Source organism: Amblyomma americanum, chromosome 7 (genome assembly GCF_052857255.1).
Source record: "Amblyomma americanum isolate KBUSLIRL-KWMA chromosome 7, ASM5285725v1, whole genome shotgun sequence".
Lineage (NCBI taxonomy): Eukaryota > Metazoa > Arthropoda > Arachnida > Ixodida > Ixodidae > Amblyomma > Amblyomma americanum.
Window position 1 is genome coordinate 115,070,713 of NC_135503.1, and position 20,428 is coordinate 115,091,140.

Consider the following 20,428-nt stretch of genomic DNA (forward strand, 5'->3'; position numbering starts at 1 on the left):
CACATGCAGCGGTGATAGCAGCATTGCTCTTCTTCGCTACGGTGGAGCAATTGCCGGCAGCAACTGCAAGGCTAATCCCACCGGTAGTTTACAACCACTCAACCAACTCTTCGCTCGGCCACGGCCCGTCTCAGCGCTTGTTTGCACTCCCCTTGTTCTCCTCAACTTTCTCTCCGCGCTCGGTTACACCGACGGCGACGTGGCTCAAACCAAGAACAGGCGCATAAGAGCTGGGTTCGAACCCGACCGCGGCGGCTGCGTTGTTATGGAGGCAAAACGCTAAGGCGCCCGTGTGCTGTGCGATGTCAGTGCATGTTAAAGATCCCCAAGTGGTCGAAATTATTCTGGAGACCTCCACTACAGCCCCTCTTCCTTTCTTTTTCACTCCCTCCATTATCCCTTCCATTACGGCGCGGTTCAGGTGTCCAATGATATATGAGACAGATAGTGCGCCGTTTCCTTTCCCCCAAAACCAATTATTATTATTATTATTATTATTCATAAGAGCTGCGCTCTTAAAGAGGGCAACTTAAATGTTGGAAGCCAAATAAATTACCCACATTCGGTGGCGCCACAAGTGGCAAGTTCCGTTTCGGTATGTTTCGGCGCCATGCGGCGCAACGCGACTAATACCCCTGTCACACGGGCATTTCGAGGGCCCTCGAACCCATAGTCTATCGACTCTAAGGCGATCGAGCGCTCCCACACGGGCAGTTTCAATGGCGATCGAGTCAATAGCCTATCGAGTCAACGAGTAGCGCAGAACTAGAGTGTACTAGAATGTTTTGAGTGGCGCGACCAGCCGCCGCGGAGAGGGCCGGTGAGCGTGGAAGTTGGCGGTGGCGCTGCAGTCAACCGCACTTGAATGCTTCTTCGCTGTCAGCCTGCCGTTTGCTGCCGCGCACGGTAGTCGCTGCGTAATGCCCGCGTGATGTTCAAATTAATGCATCGTTCCACTTTAGTAAAATTAATTATGCAAATGCTCTATGACCTCACGCACCCCATAAAAAACTCCAAAACAATGCATAGCAGTAAGTGAAATTTACACAAGAGCTCCCTCCCCCGTGTACATCCACGATCTTGTTTAGTTTGCACGACGCTCCGACACGGAATTCCGTAAGAGCCTATAGCGGAATGCAGTGACTGCGATGTTGTTGCGTTAATGATATGGCACACACCCACGACAGGGAATAAGCCAGGGTTGGGCGAGGAGCGTGCCGCGGTTACATGAAACACTTTCGTTGTCGTCGTTTAAAGCACGTAGTTTTTTAGAAGGGCGAGCTAGTGGACTTACTCGCAGCATCAGTGCAAGTAGAGCCTTTGTAAAAAATTTAGAGCCGACGGAGTTCACTTCCGAGCCACACTGCATAGCTCGTAATTAATGCATTTCCAGCGTTCCATATCTCCGGAAGGTAAGATTTTTGTCTCGTTACCTCCAATGGACTGAACGCCCAAATGTGCTACAGGAGCCCCACTATACATCCTAGAAGCAAACCCCGTGAGCTCTGAGCTCTTGACAAAGGCTGTACCAAGTAAAAGTGCAGTTCAATTTCATGTATCTAAATCCAACTTTCCAGGAACTTGAAAGAAGCGCCAAAAATTGTTCCGGAACTCTTTGTGCACGGCGACCCAGTCTTACGGCAACAGTAGCCGCACCCCACCCCTCCCCCCACTTAGAAAGAAAATACACGAATATGCATGACACAACTAATTTTATTTACATATACTGCGCCCCACTCAGTCCTCAACAAAATCTTCCATCTCAATTTGCTACACACGGTTAAACTTTATAAATGCTGCTGTGCTTTCCTTCGGGCGAAGTCACAAGCAATGTTGAGACCTTTGACAAAAAAAATGTATTCTGGTTACAAGATAAAACCCAGTCACATTTGAGGCGAGCTCCTTGAAGTGCTGATCGCATTCAATATGGTTCATGCCCGTCGTGTTCAGAAGAGCAAGCACAATCATGATGCTGTCGTGATGCAGTTCTCCATAGCTAAAAGAACCTGTGAAAACGTCCTCAAGCTGACTCATGAACTTGAACAGGCTCAGTGCGGGGTTGAGCAAGCCACCAAAATCGCATGCTTTTGTAAATGTGGTAGCATTCCAATTTTTGCCACCGGGAGCTGGTAAAAGAAGCTGATCCATGCACGCACGACATTTTGTTTTCAAGATACACCTTCTTTCAACACACCCCGCAATGTAGTAAGTGAGCCTTGGGTCACTCCTCTGATTGTTATAAGAATTTTCTGTCATAGCTTCTTTGTTGTTAAGAGCTCTTTCTGCTTCATCAAGATTACCCGTGTGGATCAGCATATCAAGAAGTTTCTGCTGCTTGTGAGAACCTGCCGCCGGGTCCTTGCATGATAGAAGCGAGCTAACCACGACCTCAGGAACATTTGGCACAGCCAGGCTCTTTACCAGATTGTAATAATTGAGGAACTTGAAGTTATTAGGAATTGCTGTGGGCTTGGGTGGGCCAGTTCGAGCATATCCCGTCTTGCACCCTGGCGCGTAGCAGTGATTAAGCCGTCGCTTTGCAGGCATCACAGGCGAAGAGCAGGCCAGCAGAGATTTCTCGATAGCAAGAACTTCCAGAAGAAAGCACGACGACCGTTCCCAGCAAGCAAGGCTCTTCAAGTGCGGGCGACGACAGCGCCGCCGCAACTTTCTACACAAGCGGGGCCGCGGCTAACAATAGAACCGGTCTCCGCTCCTTCCACTCAAAACATTCTAGTACACTCTAGCAGAACTCCATCGAGATTTCGAGGGCCTTCGAGCGGCCCAAGGTTGCTAGCGTTGCTTCGAGCGGCGCCAAGCGCACTTTCGTAAACGACACATCCACGGTGCAAAAACATGAACAAACATTATTCGCATAAAATTTAATGCAAGCAGTCTGTAAAATTATTTGAAAATTATATGAGACTTGTTTTAAGCGCATTAATTTTGCGTTGTAATCTTTGCGTTGCTTGCGTACTTAACGTTGACAATATGGCGGCACCCTGCCCGCCCGCTTCACAGCGATAACAGCTTCGTTGCTAATCCCTCAAAGCAATATCGTGTTCTAAGCTGTTGTATTCGCCTTTGATTTGCCCATTCTTACCCTCGCATAAGGTTTCAAGAGACAAATAGCTCTTGTTTTTCAGATATCGTGGCGATTTCCCAGGTCTTAAGCCTGACGAAGCACCGCTCCGACGCAGTTGGATTGGCTGGGTTTTAGCTCTTCTTGTATTAGAGTGGCTACAGCAGTGTCTGCTTATGTCCGTCGCGTACGTGCAATTAAAAGGGTTTTGAACGACTTTCGCGTATGCGTGTAGTTCAGCATTTAGTATACATTTATCAAATATTTTTGTTATTTTTGCAAAATCCAAAGTAGCGATTCTGGCGCCACACATCCGTGGCGTAAGACACGAGAACCATTTCAATGGCCATTGAGATTTGCCGTGTAGCAGCGGCGAGTTCGATGGCGATTGAAAATCTCGAAGACCCTCGACTCGAGGGAGATTGAAACTGGCCGTGTGACAGGGGTATAAGCGTGCCCGTGTGGATCTTTTTGACACGCCTGGATTTTACAAGTGCGGTGCTGTAGAGGAAATCCAAGTGGTCCTATGAGTGCTCCTCGGACGAAGTCATGCCAATTGAAACACACCTGCGACGTTTTGTTGGCTTTTACCGCCGTTTACGCTGTAACTTAATGCCTCCGTGTGCCCCGCTCACAGCCAAGGTATGCGGACGTACTGCGTCGTCGGTTCTCCTTTTGATAGACAATTAAGCGCAGTGATAGCAATGAATATATGAAGGCTGATGCAAACAGAAAGATCGGGCAGTGTAAAAGACGGACAGTGAAAGCTGTGTAGTGTCACAGCAGGGCAGTAGCGTTGTCAGTGGGGTGGTGCATCATAGTGTGCCACTAGACGAGCCGCGGCATGGTTCACTGCTATAAAAAGCGAAAGGCATCTAAGGTATCGATGTATGCTCAACTGTGCTCTCTGAATTTTATTCCTGAATGCTATGTACTAGCGAAATACATCCTTAAGTGATCCTTTTGGAATACCATGAAAGCTGCACCCCCTCAGTGGAATGCGACGACAGCAGCTCTTTAAAAACAATGAAAAAGATCGGACAGTATAAAAGACTGACAATAAAGGCCGTGCATTGTCACAGCAGGAGCATTGTCGGTGGGGGGTGCATCATAGTGTGCCGCCAGATGAGCCACGGCATGGTTGATAACGAACGCTGGAACACTCCGATGTTCTGACTTATTGGCTGGGTTTCCTCTGCTGCACGTATTCAATCGCCGCAACCAAAATATTTCGCAGTGCGCGCTTTCATATAAATGTGCCTGAAATAAGTCTCTCTGGTCCCCAAGGTCCATATGTGAGGAGTGCAGGTAGCAGGCTTGAGCGGACTGCGTTATCAGCGAAATCAGGTGGTGCAGGTTGTGTCCGGCGGATAAATGCATATGATGATGAGGGCTCGGTATAAGCTATTTCTGCCAGAGTTGCTTTCGTACACTTTGCGGTCACACTTCGTAAAAGGCATAGGAACACGCCTGTGGCTCTCTAATGTTGCATGGGCCTCCACACTAGTGAACACAGTGCTCCGTTTTTCGTTTTGCAGATGCTGGGCTGCGTAACCGGTGCTACAAAGACTATCATTACAGAATTTAAAACATATTTTGCTGCTGAACAAGCGCCGGCTATAACAAAATGCCGAACTACAGCTGAACCTTATTATAATGAAGATGAAGGGGCCTCAAGATTCTTCATTATAGCCAGCGTTGACCGAGCTTCCAAGAGGAATTATCATTCCTTTGTTATATTCACGATTTCATAACACACAGTTTCATGATAACGAGGTTCAACTTGTATTGATTTTTCTAATGAATATTTGATGGCGTTGTCCTTTGTTTAACAAAAAAAGTATCGCTCAGCGTGTTAACTGCACTTCTCTTGCCTCACATGCCGCATAGTTCGGCCTGTGTGAAGACAGGCTCTCGGAGTCATTAGGGATTTTTCAGAATGGCGAGGCTGGCGCATTGGCATGAAGGGTCATAGCAAAGCAGTTAATAGTAACCAAGACCCGTGTGATCGACAGGAAAAGCAGTTTTGCCTTTAGCTTTCTTTTATTGATTGAGATGCCATTTCATTCGCCGGAAAGATTGCGTCATAATGATGTTAGACCAGTGGAGTTTCAGGGGGTGTAAATGGACAATAATTTCAGGACTTATTTAGCAATTTTTTTCAGCTATGCAGTCACCATTTCATGCAAAAAAAAATGCTGGTGTTGTTCCCAAAATACATAAGCTCTCAGCCCAGCACAGCTTCTTGTTTTGCTGAAAGGAAAGTACTGAGTGGACAGTCTGGTTTGTTTTATGCTTTAATACATCCACCGTACAGCTACTTACACAACTATTTACATGGACACCGATACATGATTCTCTTTGCCAGTGTATACTTTAACCAAAGTCGGCACACCAACTCTCTACGGCATCTGGAGCGCTTAGCAACATCGCTGCCATGTGGCACTTCCCTTCTACGATGAACATTTGTTCCAGTCTAGGCATCAGGTAGATGACCTAAGCAGAGCTGGCAGGACAATAGTGTCCATGTTTACCTAAGATATAAATGGTGCTGTATAATATAATGTCTCGGGAGAGCACACTTTTATTTGACAAGTCTCGACTGAAAGACTGGTGGTTCAAAATGGTGCAGCAGAGCCAGTTGCCTTAGCTGAAGAACACGCGTAAATATAGTGACATGTGCAAAGCACTGCAAAGGAACCTCACAAGTGAATTACGTCACACAAGGAGGCTACACATGTTGTAGGCTGCTTGTACAGTGACTAGCAGGAATTATTTGTCTCTGCCTTGACTAGGTTATAATGACGTATCTGGAAACTCCAAAGTAAAAGGATGTTTTCAAGGGAAGCCTTCAGTCTAGGAGAAGCCAGGAATGGCCGACAGCCTTTGATTTTTGGACCAGTTTCAAGAGCGGAAAGATTACTAAGCTTTTGATCTGTTTACTCAATAACATTGTGATTCAAGGGTATAAAGAGAAAAACCTTCAAAGAAAATGTAGTAACCAACAAGAGTTCACTCCATTGAATCACTCCTGCAAACAAACTTGCCAGCTGAGACTCTAGCACAAAGATGCAAATGAATTCAAGTAAATGAACATGCTTCTGACAAGTAAATGGCCATGAAAATTTGCATCACAGGCACCAAATTCTCAAACATATCAATATTACATGACCAGCTAAACCCAGTGTTTAGTAGCTTGGCTTTAGGCAAAGCAAGGTTCCTTAGGTAAGCATTGCCGCCATGCAAAAAAAAAGAAATCTTAGACAGGTTCAGAATCACGTGCACACTCTTTCTTAATTGTTGCAGTAAGAAAAAATGACTAAGCACCACTGTGGACCAAGTTACGGAATTAATTGCGGGCCATAACATACACAGACCATATTTAATGCACGACATGAAAACTGGAATAATTCAGTAGCACTGCAACAAGCAGGGTTTTTAGCAGTTTTACGCATGGTATCCTATGTGCAGCTAACAGGATCCCCTGAGTTAGAATCGCACGAACCCATGCAGTCACAGATGCATCTCTAAAGGTACAGACTCCTGAGATTGCTGCGTGCTAAGTAGAAACCTTACTGAAAGGAATGCTGCTGTGATTTTTCAGACTTTCTATTGAAGTAGGACCCGACGAGGAGGCTTTCCAATCCTGAAACTCATTCCCCTTGGGCTAAGATCACGCTTGCACATGCCATCAGACATTTAGCACCAAGACGTGTGCATACAGTGGGTTTTAGCCAAGTGACAGGCACTGCGAATCGCATGAAAGCGTGACAGCATTCATCGGGGAGGAACGCATTCAGTTAATGTTTACTCTCTCAAAATAAACAATGTCTTTTTTTTTTCACACGCTTCACAAGTACACTGCTACAAGGAGTACACGCTCTAGGCGACACAAGTTGAGTTGTTATTTATGAGCAAGTAGGGAATGCTGAATAGAAAGCAACAAAACTAGACTCTGCTTTATTACCAACGAATTCTGCTCTCCCCATCCAAGTGTATTACACACGCCTGAACAAACTTCTGTGACCAAACCTGACAATCTTTGAAGAACGTGCGTATATTTGTTTCCTAATCGAAAGGGTTAATACAGCACGATGTACTCCAGAAGCGAAACCTTCTTAATTTTGCCAAGTGAACCAGAAACAAGGGACCAGCTTCCGTGGTTTTGTCTAGCTTACTTCGTATCTAAATAAGTTGAGAGCTTTGCGTTGATTCTAATCTCATGGTTTATAAAAAAAACACAATAAAGACAGCACACCAGAAAGGGAGACGAGACATGCGCATGTCTTGTCTCTCTTCCTGGTGTGCAGTCCTTTTTGCGCTTAATCTTTTTATGAAACCATGCACCAAATGGCCCCTAAAGTGTATTACTAGACTCTGATGATGATGATCTCATCATAGGCCCCAGCTGCTGACCTGCTGCGAGTGACACATACGATGGAAGAGTACCACCACACTCGGAAGCTGATTGCTTGAAAACAGTATGCAGTTATGCTCATTAGTTATACCTAGTGAACTACCCATACAGTCCGATAGGTGCACTCAGACTGCACTCACGGGAAGGGAATGAAACTGTACATCAACACCAAACACCAATAGATTGCATGTGGAGATCAGCACCACCAAGGCTACACTCAAACAGCAAACGAGACATTATAAGTACACTCAGTCTGAAACGGCGAACAATATACAAGGTAAAAACAGGGAACACTCAGTGTCACCAGTAACACCAGCAATCAGTCCACCCAAACCATCAAAGGACACAACAGATTGTACAGAAGATGCGACATGCTGCACACAAGTACCGTGAAGAATGTTCAAGAGCTTACAAGCTACTCCTTTTCTTGTTGCACATGCTTGAAATGTGCAAGTGATACAGCAGAAGAGTCGTCAGCAAGATCACTGCTTTCGCCTGCACAGTGTGGTCCTGCATTAAGATTGTTCTCTACCACTCACCGCGCATCATTTCTACTATCCCTGAAAGTTGTACTGGAAAGCTAGATTGCCCTCCCGAGACGTAACTGCTGCGAGAAAGACCCTGGACTGGCTCCAGCCCGAGACTGCTCGAGAGAAAAGAAAGCACTGCTGCTCTCCCCCAACAAACAGAGAGAGAAAAACAGAGAGAGAACGGACAAGCGGAAGCCCATGGAGCACCACACTATGAAAGACTCAAAACGTACCGGGCCGCAAGGCATTCTGCTGCTGCGTGTAGTATTGCTGGCGAGCGGCTACCACTGGGCACAGGTCACAACACGGTACAAGCCAGACGGTGAACTAGGTGGTGCTTAGCAGCATCACAGGGGGTGGCAACTGGTGGCAACTGCCTCGCAAATGACGATTAAAGGCAACAATGACAACAACAACAACCGACGATATGTTCGTGGCTATAGACAATTTAGCGCAAGCCAACTGTTACCCATTCAGATCTGCAGTGTGAGACAGAGGAAAGGGGGAGACAAGAACACATTATGTTGTACATGTGCGCCCCTCAAATCATCTCACCCAGTCTTTCAGTGTACATCTGAATGTGCAAAGGAACACAGCAGTAGAAGGCAACCTGCCGCTTGCATCAAGACAGCTGCTGCCTCTTTTAGGCTGCCACTGGTGGCTGAAGCCACAATTTCACGATCTAAATGCACGAATGCATACGAGTATGAAAGCCCATACATTTCTTCAACAGGTTGCTCAACCAGCACTGTCCTTACAGACAGCCTCACCATTTAAAACCAATCAAACCAAATGCTCAGAAAAACCCAGAGGACGAGTTCTAATGGCAGATGGGCAAGCACTCAGCATATTTATGATAGAAAGAATCTGTTCCAGTCAACTTAAGTTGGTACCAAGAAAAGAACATTTGAGCACTGAATTTACAGCAGCCAAACTACAGCTTGCATGCCAATAGATTATGTTTACTTCGCCACCTTCATGTGCAAGTGTTTCAGTACATTCTGCAAACAGTGCGATTCATAGCTGCATTGCTCACATGTTCTTGCAATAAATGGTTAAGCCAACATATATGCTCTGTGCTAACGCCAGTGTATGTGGACAGTGCTAGAAGTTTCTCCCACACCACTGGGCATCTAGAAACTTGGACGGGAACTACTCCGATATCTCTTCTACTTGTGCCACAAAACTGTCAAGACCAGAGCTTTGTCTTCAGACATAAATTTCGTGAAAGCATTTACATGCACTTTCAACTGCCCTCAGCCTAGCGTGGCATTAAAGGACCCCTGAAGCAGCTCTCCCCAAAGCAACCACTACTGTAGGGAATCACTGACAATCACGGTTTTCTACATATTTAATTCATTCACATGTGAGCAGCAAATTCCTTAATGTTCTCTGCCGCCACATGGTGAAAATGAAAAGTATAACTTTTCATAGTAATAAAAATACAGAAAGTAGAGCAAACAAAGATTTTGTACATTCACTGTGATCACGGTATATTCACATTACTCTAAATTCATCACATTTTGATGTGTGAATTCAAAACCAAGAATTAAAGGGTTGCCAGTTTTCACTTCTTCAAAAGGTTCAATCAGGCAGTAAAAACTGGAATCAACATTTTACTGTAATGTAGACTCTTGCCATGCTTCCTGACAGACCTTAGACTTTAAAATTTTCTATGTTCTTAAGAAAACCATTTTGCATCTCCCTTTTGATCCTGAGGCACATACCGAATTTTCTGCTCCTAATATGGCCAAGTGAAGAGCAGCTAAGACCGTGTCAAGCAGTTATAAGCTGGGGCTGGCAATCGCCTACAGTTCATGCACAAAATGAGCCAGACACACAACATATTCTTTCTTACAAGAAACATTGGAACAATCTTATATCACAATGAAAAGTGCAAGACAGGCAAAGAACAACTGCACTCTGTCGTGTATATAGATCCACACTTACGCAGCGGGGCTACATTGTTCTGCAAGTGCGTCCATTGTCTTGCAAAAGGTCATCTATAGTTCACTGTCTGAATGCTCGCGACAGCTTCCAAGTGCACTGTACATTTTTTGACAAGCAATGGCAAACGGTGCAAACAATAACAATATAGGAACACAGAATACTGTGAGCTGCAATTCCACAGTGAAAACTGCTGCAGTGCCGCATAAGAAGCAAGCTCGACCACATGACAGAAATGAGACTAGCCACCGAATGTTCAACCACTAGTCCTGCAACAGCCATTGTGAAGGTTCTGTTATTCCCGAAGCATAAGCAATGGAAGTTTGTTGCTGCATGTGGCTGAACAGGCTTCTTTCTCCTTGATGCCTGTGGCAGTGTCTATGCTCGTAGCTTGAAAAAATGGCACTCCTGATGATCCATTGAATGACTCATAGTTGCTACCCAACACAGTTGCAGCCTATGCAGCTACTATAATACAAACTTAAGGTGTCCATCACAAAAAAAAATGTTTTTCTCCAAAGTTGCCAAAGGAAAGCTAGTGCCAGGAAGCGTGAAAGAATGGAACTTCCTTCCATTCCATTCTTGCCGAGCAGACTTCGCCGTCATAGTTCTGACACAACCCAATTTTGAGAAACTCTTCATAGCTTTGGTGAAAGTGCAGAGAAAGTGCTGTGGTGGCTTTTGCTATTGAATGGCTATGCCAAACCTTGACAATGCCACAATTAATAACATACCTAAAGGGCCAAATGAATGGAGCTCGCATACGAGGCTAAATTTATGCACACGTTTAAAGGAACTCCCCTTTTACAGCAGACCAAATATCGACTCGTGAAGCTTCAAAGAGCGTACAGGTCGACAGTAAAATGCCGAAAGGGCAGAGAAATGGGCTTAGATACACCACTCGCAGGACCCGCCAGATATGTGTCCTTGGATAGCAAGTTTGCACAAGAATTCAGGAACAGGATGTGTCACTGCTTTGCTCAAGCAATGTGCAGCATAAACTTTTTTAATATTTGGGCCCCCCACACTTCCATATTATCCTTCCTGATGCTTGGGACACTATCTTGCAGCCCTCTTCTCTGCCCCGCACTTTGCAGCACAAATCACACTTTCTCTACGAAACTGCCGCCAAACTGAATGATGTCCACCTTCGTGGCCCAGCTAGATGAGGCGAAAAGGTAGCCATGGCTTGACGGCGAACCTGCACGAATGGTGTCCACGTATCCGGACTGGCTGTGGTGCTTATTTCACTCGAAGTTCTCTAGCACCGCCATGGCTGGGAGACACCACGTGTGGATTTGTTGCAGTGCTGGTGCGAAGGGCCCGGGCATTTGCTTTGTGGTGTTCCCCAGCACCCATTTGGCGGCAGTAACCAAGAGAACCCTGAATAAAATGTATACGAGAGTCCAGGTGACCATACTGTGGACTGAGCAGAGGATGCTTAGCTGCCGACAGTGAGCTCGTAGGAGAAGGGAATGATGCCTCCGGGACCAGCAAGCAGGCTCTTTCCAGACAGGTCAAGGTCGATCTGCCGCGCGGCCTGGCGACCCTCGTTGATGGCGTGCACCACGAGCGACTGGCCACGGCGACAGTCTGCATCACACAATGTGCTCAGGTCACTCGGAGCAGCCTCAGTCTGTCAGCATGCAGCACGCTACCACGACATGTCACGACTTTGATGGTAGCACTGAAGCACTAACACTAACACAATATGTTCCCCTATGCAAGTGACAGGAACAATTCATGTACATTCCTAAACATGTAGGATGAAAGGTCATCATAACGCATACAGAAAAACATTTCCGAAAGGTTTCCAGAAAAAAATTTAGAAAAATGTCTCTCACTGTAATTGACTTACGTCACCATATTTACTAGCATAACGAACCCACTTTTTTTTTCTGGGAAAGTTGACATATCAACTGGGGGAAGGTTCAATACACAGAAAAAAAAAAAAGAGTTCCACAAAGATTTTTTTTTTTTTTGTAGCAGTCGAAATTTTATGCCATACATCCGCCCATCCGTGCGCCCACTCTGCCACCCGTCTGCACCCCTTCCCGCGCCAGAGAATGTATAGGGACGTACCTCCAGCAGCGTAGACTCGCGGCACCGATGTGCGGTATGAGTCGGCTGATGTGCGAATGTTGCACCTGGGATCCTGCTCCAGACTCAGCTCATCGATGAGGTATTTCTCTGGACCCAGGAAACCCATAGCGAGCAGTACCAAGTCCGCCTGAATTGGACAAGCAGGAAGCAGCACATTATTGCTCACATTCATGTCTTCAGCCATCACTCTCAAGTAATTGTGCCATCAAAAAAAAAGCCATGTTATTGCATGGCAATATATAGATGGCCAAAGACAATGCAGGAATGAATATAATGGCTGCTGGATTTGCTAGCCGTGCCAGCTAGCACTATCTCTTTCTTTGAATCTGGTGTTCCTTGCGTGTTGAACTGCCTTTACCACAGCCTCCAAAGCTTCACTGGTGCAGGGTTCTTTCATAAGCTCTGTGTGAAACAGTGGCAGTGGCAGGCGCTGCCGCACCCATAAAATGTACTGTTGCTCTAGTGTATACCCAAAACACAGAGGGCACCATATGCGTTAAAGCAAACAACAGATGTGGTAGTCCATAACTCCAGAAAGGGCAAATGGTGCAATCAGAGACCTTGAAGACTTTGCTGGTGTCAGGAAGCTCCTCCATGTTCCAGCGGCCTGTGGCGTCTTTAGTCCACTTGACCTGCACCGTACGGATGCCCGACACATGACCCTGACCGTTGTCCAGGAACTCCTGCAAGGAGGCACAGCACACTTTGGACTCTCGCATTCTGTGTAGAGCTTTACTTCATGGCACAAGTGAACTGCTTTGACTGAGATACTGAACCTACAGAGAACATGACTCTCACTGAGCCACAGGCAGATTCAAGCTGCATGTCTAGCTTTTCATAAGCGATCCATCTCCTTTATAAGTGGAAAATGAAACTTCAAAATATTAAAACTGATGCAATGAAAATGCATTATGCAAAATAGGTGAAATTCCCGATGACCAATAGACATCATAAATGTGCCCTTTTGTGCCCGAGACAAGAAATGACTACCTAGACTTTCTTTCTTTTCAAGAATATACACAATGCTGGTTGTTGTTGCCCAAGCCATAATGGCGTGAGGAGGGGCTGTCTCGGATGCACTCATGAAGGTGGTCAGTTGCGCAAAAGGTCTAGAAGCTTTTTGCATACAGACAAGTGCATAAACATATAATTATTGGCCGAGTATTAAGTGCGGTTCTTTCCCATGGCCACTTTATGTGGAAAACCACCACATTTAATAATTTAAGTGGACAGCCTGTGCATAATCGATAGATTTGTTTCACAGACTTCTTATTCGTATTCACTTCACGACCAGGAACTTCATTTTCACACACACACACATCTGTCAAAAACAACTAAATATGAGATGGCGATCGTAGGCTTGACAGCATATTTGCACTTTGCCACCATCATCTGATTATAGGTGGTCATTCTTTTCGGTACTGTCATCTGCTGCATCATGACACCAGGCAGCATTTCCTTACAGCTTCACAATCTGGCCTTTTCACACAACTGCTTTGTGTAAGCGCACATCTCCTCTTCTGCCCTCTCTCGAGCTCTAATAGTTGCAGAACCACTGGCATCTAGTGCACATGCACAGTTGGTGCCTTGTGGAAGCGGATCACACCTGCGTGGCTGACGTGCAGTTGTTTTCAAATTTTCTGGGCAGCAGACGAATTCTAGTGCACTCCCTAGAGAGCACCATATATCGTGAAAAAAGTGAAATACAGTAAAAGCTTGTTAATTCGAACTTGGTTAATTCGAACTGATGCCTGGGTCCCGGCACAGCCCTATGTATTTCAATGGGGGAAAGCTCCCGATAATTCGAACAGGTCGGCATCCACTACGGTTAATTCGAACTAGGAGCCACAGGTGGACACCGCGCCTCATTGACCCATAGCGAGTACAACACGCTCCAAATTTACCAGAGATGTAAAACAATGTAAAAGAAAAAAAGGCAGAGTGCACAAGTCTTGCGGAGTCCGCGTTCCGGTGCATGCCGTAGCAGGTTTTCGCTGCCAGAGCACTCGCCCACGCCACTGATGCTTCGGCGCAACGCCTCGCACGAGCCATTCCAGGTTTTCGTTGTGCCAGGGTCGCTGGGTCGTGATCATGTGGCTTAAACAACGTAGAATGGCTGTTCGGGCGATGACAGCTTTTGTTGCTGCCGCGAGGCAGCGTGGAGACGTTGGAGCCCTTTTTAGTGACGCTCATATAATTGAAGCTGCATGCTCCCAGCAGACGTCGCAGGGCTCACGTGCGGTGAGAACAGCCAACAGTGATGAACCCGACGGCTGTGCCGTGACTATGCCACCGCCAAGCGCACATGAGGTAGCGTCGGCGCTTGATGTTGCAGTATGCCACTTCTCTGTCAGTGAGAACTCTGACGTTGCGCAGGAGCTTTGGGCAAGCTGCCGATGATGCTGATGGAGTCTCGGCAGAAGAAACGCAAGCAAATACACTTCACCGATTACTTTTATTTTTGACAACCCTACCCCGTAAATAAACACGTTTTGGAGCATAAACAGCGTCATATATTCCACCACTAAAGCTCGCTGCTCACGCGAATGCATTCCAGTACTTGTTTCTGGTGCATAACTGGCCAATCAATTTATCTCATTTCCCACTAGGACTAGATGAATTTAATTCTCAGAATTTGCTCGCCACAAACGTGTAGTAGCGACTAGCTCGCGATAATGAGTCAAGATGAGACTGCTTTGGGTTCTGCCCACGCAGCAGGGGCTATAACCGCTCATTCTAGTGCCCATTCAATAATTCGAACTTTGCTTAATTCGAATAATTTTCCGGTTCCCTTCGAGTTCGAATTAACGAGCTTTTACTGTACCACTCTTTTTTTTACCTTTAAAGAAGTTTGGATCTATGTTTTTATTTCTTGCAATGGTGCACAATGCATTAGTATACATGAATTGTGATGTGGAATTTGCCTATTCCAGCTGAATAATTTAAAATTACATTTTTTTATCATGTCGTTTCAGAATTCATGTAATGTAATACTAGCTGAGGTCAAGTCAGGCATATAAACATTGGAATATAAACTGCGCGTTCATTTTTTGTGTTTTCAGCTCTTGGGCAGGCTTGTGCAAGAGTTGGGTGAATTAAAATGAAGAAAGCAGTGGCCATACTGCAGTGTTTGTATGCGTCACTTGTCTTCAGCTCGTATTTTACACCACAGCCAAACAACATGGGAAAAAAAAAACAGGATTCAACTACAGATTATTTGCTGCTTGTTGGCACAATCCGTGTAGCTCTCCATAGTTCGTAAGTCCTGCGCACTATTTCTAAAAAAAGAACACAATTAAAATTTGGTGTCCCTACTCTTATCTCTTCCTGGCAATTCGCCCACACATTTTTTTTTTACCGAGAGTTTATATATTCTTGCAGGTTTGCTCATGCATTTGTGATTTGCTTTTCAGGTTCAAGGTTTTTTATTCACAGAAATGTTTTACAGGAGTAAGTGGTTTGGCAAACGGTACAGTAGGAGGTTGGAAATCTGCACTGTATGTGTTGCATTGGACTTTTCCCCTCTTTCCTAGCCTCTTCAGCAGTGGTCTTTTTTTTTTTTCCAGTCATGTACCCATTAAGAATAAATAGAGTTCCACTAAAATTAAAAACCATGCTTAGCTGCTGAGCACAATTAACTACTACAACAAGATTTAGGTTTATTGGGGTTTAACGTCCCAAAGCGACTCAGGCTATGAGGGACGCCGTAGTGAAGGGCTCCGGAAATTTCGGACCACCTGGTGTTCTTTAATGTGCACTGGCCTCAGTACACAGTACACAGGCCTCTAAAATTTCGCCTCCATCAAAATTCGACTGCCGCGGCCTGGATCGAACCCGCGTCTTTCGAGTCAGCAGCCCAGCGCCATAACCACTGAGCCATCATGATGGCAGCTACCACAATAAGTGGTACCAATTAAATTATATGACCCCAGAGTCACATGTGCACCTGCAACTTTGCGCTCTTAACAAAGGGCCATGCACAAGCCACTGAATTGGAGAGAGGCTGAATCGTGCAAGGCAAATGGTGTAACTACAGTTGAACTTCGTTATAGCCAACAGGTAAAAAATCGTAAAATAGTTCGATATAGCCAGAATTTGTAATATGAAATTTCGTCGAAAATGCATGCAAGACCAGCTTAATTTAGCCAGTGAAGAGACGGCAATGATTACTAAAGAGTAGGGAGATTCTTCGCAATGTTTAGCGCCAATTTTGAAGGAGATTCCAGAGACCACGAAAAATACGAGTGCAAAATGCATTAGCTTGCGCAGTTGGCAGGCCAAGCGCTAGCACGGACGACTTCGCTGCATTAGAGCTGCTTCACGTGAAAAAAAAAAAAGTATATCAGAGTGAAAGCTACCCCTGTTATGGGTATGATGGTTATACAACAGCACACACCACTGCTAGCTTTCAGGGCACTGTCGACAGGTGCTAGAGGTGCGAATGTGTACTCACTGCCTGGCTACCAATCCTCCACACTGCTGTGTCTTCCGTGGCATCGTTGGCAAGTGCGAGATAAGAATACTAACAAGTGCGAGATAAAAGCGTGCACATTTGCCCGAACACCTGTCACACCACCGCCAGCCACTTGTGTGTATCCTGCCGCCTGCCATCCAAGCAAACAGCACTTGGCACAGGGAAGTTCACCGTATCCGTTTTATGCTCAAACACGTTCGTTATATAAAGTGTAAATTGCATGTGCTAGTTAAAAATATTTAGGATGATTTAAATATTGCTGGCTATTCACAATATCTGTGTTTGTTATATCAAGGTTCAAGCTTTGTATTGCAAATCTGGTAGGCCAGCTCTTCAAAAATTTGGAAAGCTGCCGTCATTTGATAGACCCGGTGACACCTATTTTTTAGGCGAAATCAAACAACGCCTTCTTTCAAACATTATGCCACTGTGTTTATGCTTCCTAGATAAACAAAGTGAGAGAGTACATTGTTTATGTCACAGCACTAAAATGAGCGGCTGAACCTGCTAATTTACCGACCACTAAAAAGGTAGTAGCAAAGCTGCTAGTTTCCATGCAGTATACAAATAGCAACAGGCTTATTTAGTGAGCTAGTCAGACCAGCACCTGGCCCAAGTTAAAGCATTTTCTATTGTGTAACCTGGGCTTCTGCAAGTGGCAATGCTCTTCAAGACGCAGGTGGCAGGCATGTTACCTTGCTGAGGATGGAGAAGTGGCGCGGGTCCTGGCCATACTTGAGGCGGACCTCCTCATGACCATAGTCAATACGCATGATGCGGGGCCACTGGGGCCACGGGTTGCCTTCTGCACGTTGCGGAGGTGGCAGCGGCAGGATCTCAAAGGTCACAATGCTTCGGGCACCCTGCAGTTGGCAAGCACATGCATCAATGTGAATCACCAACACAAGCAAGCAGGGTGCACAGATAATTGATGGTGTCATCAATCCCACAGATGACAAGTGAAAAAATATTTGGAACCACTTCTGCTATACATAGGATTCTCTGCACCAATGACCTTTGAAGCTCACTCTCTTTCAATGGGGTTCATGCCATGTGTGATTCACTGGCTGAAACATGGTTACTAGTGCTAAAATATACGAGGGACACCGAAAAGATACCGACCGAACAAATGCTATAGACATCAACTAGCGAAGTGATGTCTAGCATTTGTCCCATCAGTATCTTTTCACTGTCCCTTGTGTTTTTCAGTGCTAGAAACAATGTTTCAGCCAGTGAATCAAAAGCACCAACTAGCCTGTCTTTCTTCTTTAATCATGTCATATGTGAGATAGTATGGTTGGTAACAGCCATTGCTCCTGAAATCTCAACTGCTTACATGGACATTTGTGTATGCTAGGTGTTCCCACCAGGAAAAAGTTATGAGACAACAAAAGGCAAAATAAATGCTGTGCAGGCAGGTTGGATATGCAGATGATATTTTCTTGATTAACAGTAACGTTATTCCATCATCATTATTACCACATATTAAGAGGTTTCATTGACAGTTTGGATTTGAAGGCATATGTTATGATGATTTGGAGGAAAGACGCCATGGGGGACACCTGAACCCAGAGCCTATGCACACGCATGACGCCACACATAACAGCACTGCACGTTTGTGTTTCAAACTGCTATGTGAGGAAATGATCACAACGTTGTGGTGAATGGCGAATGCAATACTGGGAGCATGCTGTACTCTGAACAAGAAAGATAAGTTTGTTATGCATGGTGCAACTTAAAACAGTAACATTAATTCACTTCACAATACGCCACACAATGTAATGCTTATTGCGTTTCAGAGTACCCCGAGTATTCTCAACACCACATTCTTCATCACTCCGATGCTGGCAAGGTTTCCTCACACAGCCCTTATAACACCGAGCAAATGTGTAAAACTAAAAAGCAGATCAGACAAAAGGTGAAGCATCTGGCTTTGCGAACACTCCGAGACATGCTTCTGAGCTATGCCACCACCTAGTTTCTAGCGTGTTTCACAAGGGCAAGTTTGCACAGTAAGCTGCCGAGCACAATATGCGTTTTCAGCAGTTAGTTTGTCGAGCTGCTATGATGCCACCATCGTCACCAGCATGAAGTACTCAGCAAGGCAACAGGTGTTTCGCAATGAGTATGACCTGGCGCAATGAAGTTGCAATGCAGTCAACACCGGTGTCTCCACCACCGATGACGATGACATCTTTGTTGCGGGCCGACAGCGGCACGTGGTCGATGTCGTTGCCCATCTGCTTTTTCTGCCATGTCTCCAGGAAGCTCATGGCAAAGTGGATTCCTTCCAGGTGGCGACCTGTGCAAATAGCAAACAACCCCAATACCTCAAACCGTGAACATTCCATCTGCATTAACACTGCACTGTTGCTCACATTCAGAAAGAATATGCACAGGTGGATGCCACACACAGTCATTACGTTGAATCATTTTATTCTAATACCCTATCTCAGTATGCACTGTTTTCATAAACATGACCACACATTTTCATACTGCCCTAACAAATGCATACTATGATATATGTAATGGTATGTGATGGCTTGTGACATAGTAGCATTCAGAATGCTTGCTTATAGCTTCAGCCATATGGCCACAAAATGACTGGCTCACCACGGAAGCACCTGTTAATGCGTACAAACTAGAATATGCACACAGTTTGTGGCACCAATTGACAAACCGTAAACTGTTTTTTTAGTTTGTGCAGACAAACCATAAATTGTCACCAATTCGACCAAATATCTGTTCTCTTTTCACATCTATGGGAGCAGCAAGCTACTGACTTGCTCCGAATACAATTCTACTACAACTGTGATAACATAGACAAAACAGGACAGAGCTTGGCTGGAAGTCCATGCCAAGACTAAACTGCTTTCTCATATACCATTAACTGCCATCATCAGTGCACACTCAGCATACAGCTACAAAAAACAGCAACAGCAATCATGCACTAGACACCTCATTAATTTGCCTGCAGCGACATCAGTGACTGGCTACAAGCAACATCTGTGAGCACCAATATCCCGCAATTCCCGTTAATTGCAGTGCCGTGCTCAAAAACCATTACGTTTGCCCTGAAGCACTCGCCACATTTTTCATGTCACTTTTTAAATCACCCTCGTCCTTAGCCTCACGATGGTTTTCGATGTATGCATAAAAGTCCATCTATCATTAGTTAGCATCCTTGAACGAAACGAAAGCATGCACAAGATTGCATCATTGAAAGGAATATGAAGACCATGTTAGGGCATAGCTGGCCAAGCATCATGAGGCACATGCTGGCTGTATGTGTACCTTGCAGCATAGCAGTAATATAAGAGAACAGGCACACAAATAAAGATAGGGAAGAGCAAATTATTTCAGGGCCTTTCTAAGATTTCATAAATTAATGTATGGTGTATGGTACGATATGGTATGGTACGCTACAATAAACGTGTCGTATGATCTTAGCAGTATTACGTGTCAAGCAAAAATAACCAAATACGCTGGACAGCTGTGCCATATAACATACGAAAGGCAATTAGGCAGCAGGCACTGACCAGGGATAGGGAGGTCGCGTGGCCAAGTCGATCCAGTGGTGAGTAGCACAGCGTCAAACCGCGACAGCAGGTCTGCACCACTCACGTCCTTGCCCACATCTGTCGATGTCTGAAACTTTATACCTTCCTCGGCCATCAGGTCAACACGCCGCTTCACAACCTGCAACGTGTATGTGAATGTCCATTACAGCGCAATGTACACAAGAAACAACAGGTCAGTGCTAGCCCCGTAACTCCCTGAAAAAATTGAAGGGATGATATTTCACGTGATGCTGAGAACAACACCATCCAAGTTTTGTTCTTGTAAAACTCGATTGCTGGCTTTTTGACTCTGCC

General features: G+C 45.3%; 1 protein-coding gene across 2 annotated transcripts in view; it reads right to left on the bottom strand.

The window, feature by feature from the left end:
• Positions 1 to 5,361: 5,361 nt before the first annotated feature.
• LOC144099487 (uncharacterized) overlaps positions 5,362 to 20,428 on the bottom strand; it is a 145,286-nt gene continuing 130,219 nt past the window's right edge. For both annotated transcript variants that reach the window (XM_077632827.1, XM_077632826.1), the window contains exons 40-45: positions 20,093 to 20,252; positions 18,686 to 18,855; positions 17,249 to 17,416; positions 12,640 to 12,762; positions 12,059 to 12,206; positions 5,362 to 11,569 (exon numbers count right to left, since the gene is read on the bottom strand). In XM_077632827.1, coding sequence (XP_077488953.1) covers positions 11,418 to 11,569; positions 12,059 to 12,206; positions 12,640 to 12,762; positions 17,249 to 17,416; positions 18,686 to 18,855; positions 20,093 to 20,252 — 921 coding nt within the window. In that variant the 3' untranslated portion in view covers positions 5,362 to 11,417. The remainder of the gene's footprint in view (positions 11,570 to 12,058; positions 12,207 to 12,639; positions 12,763 to 17,248; positions 17,417 to 18,685; positions 18,856 to 20,092; positions 20,253 to 20,428) is intronic.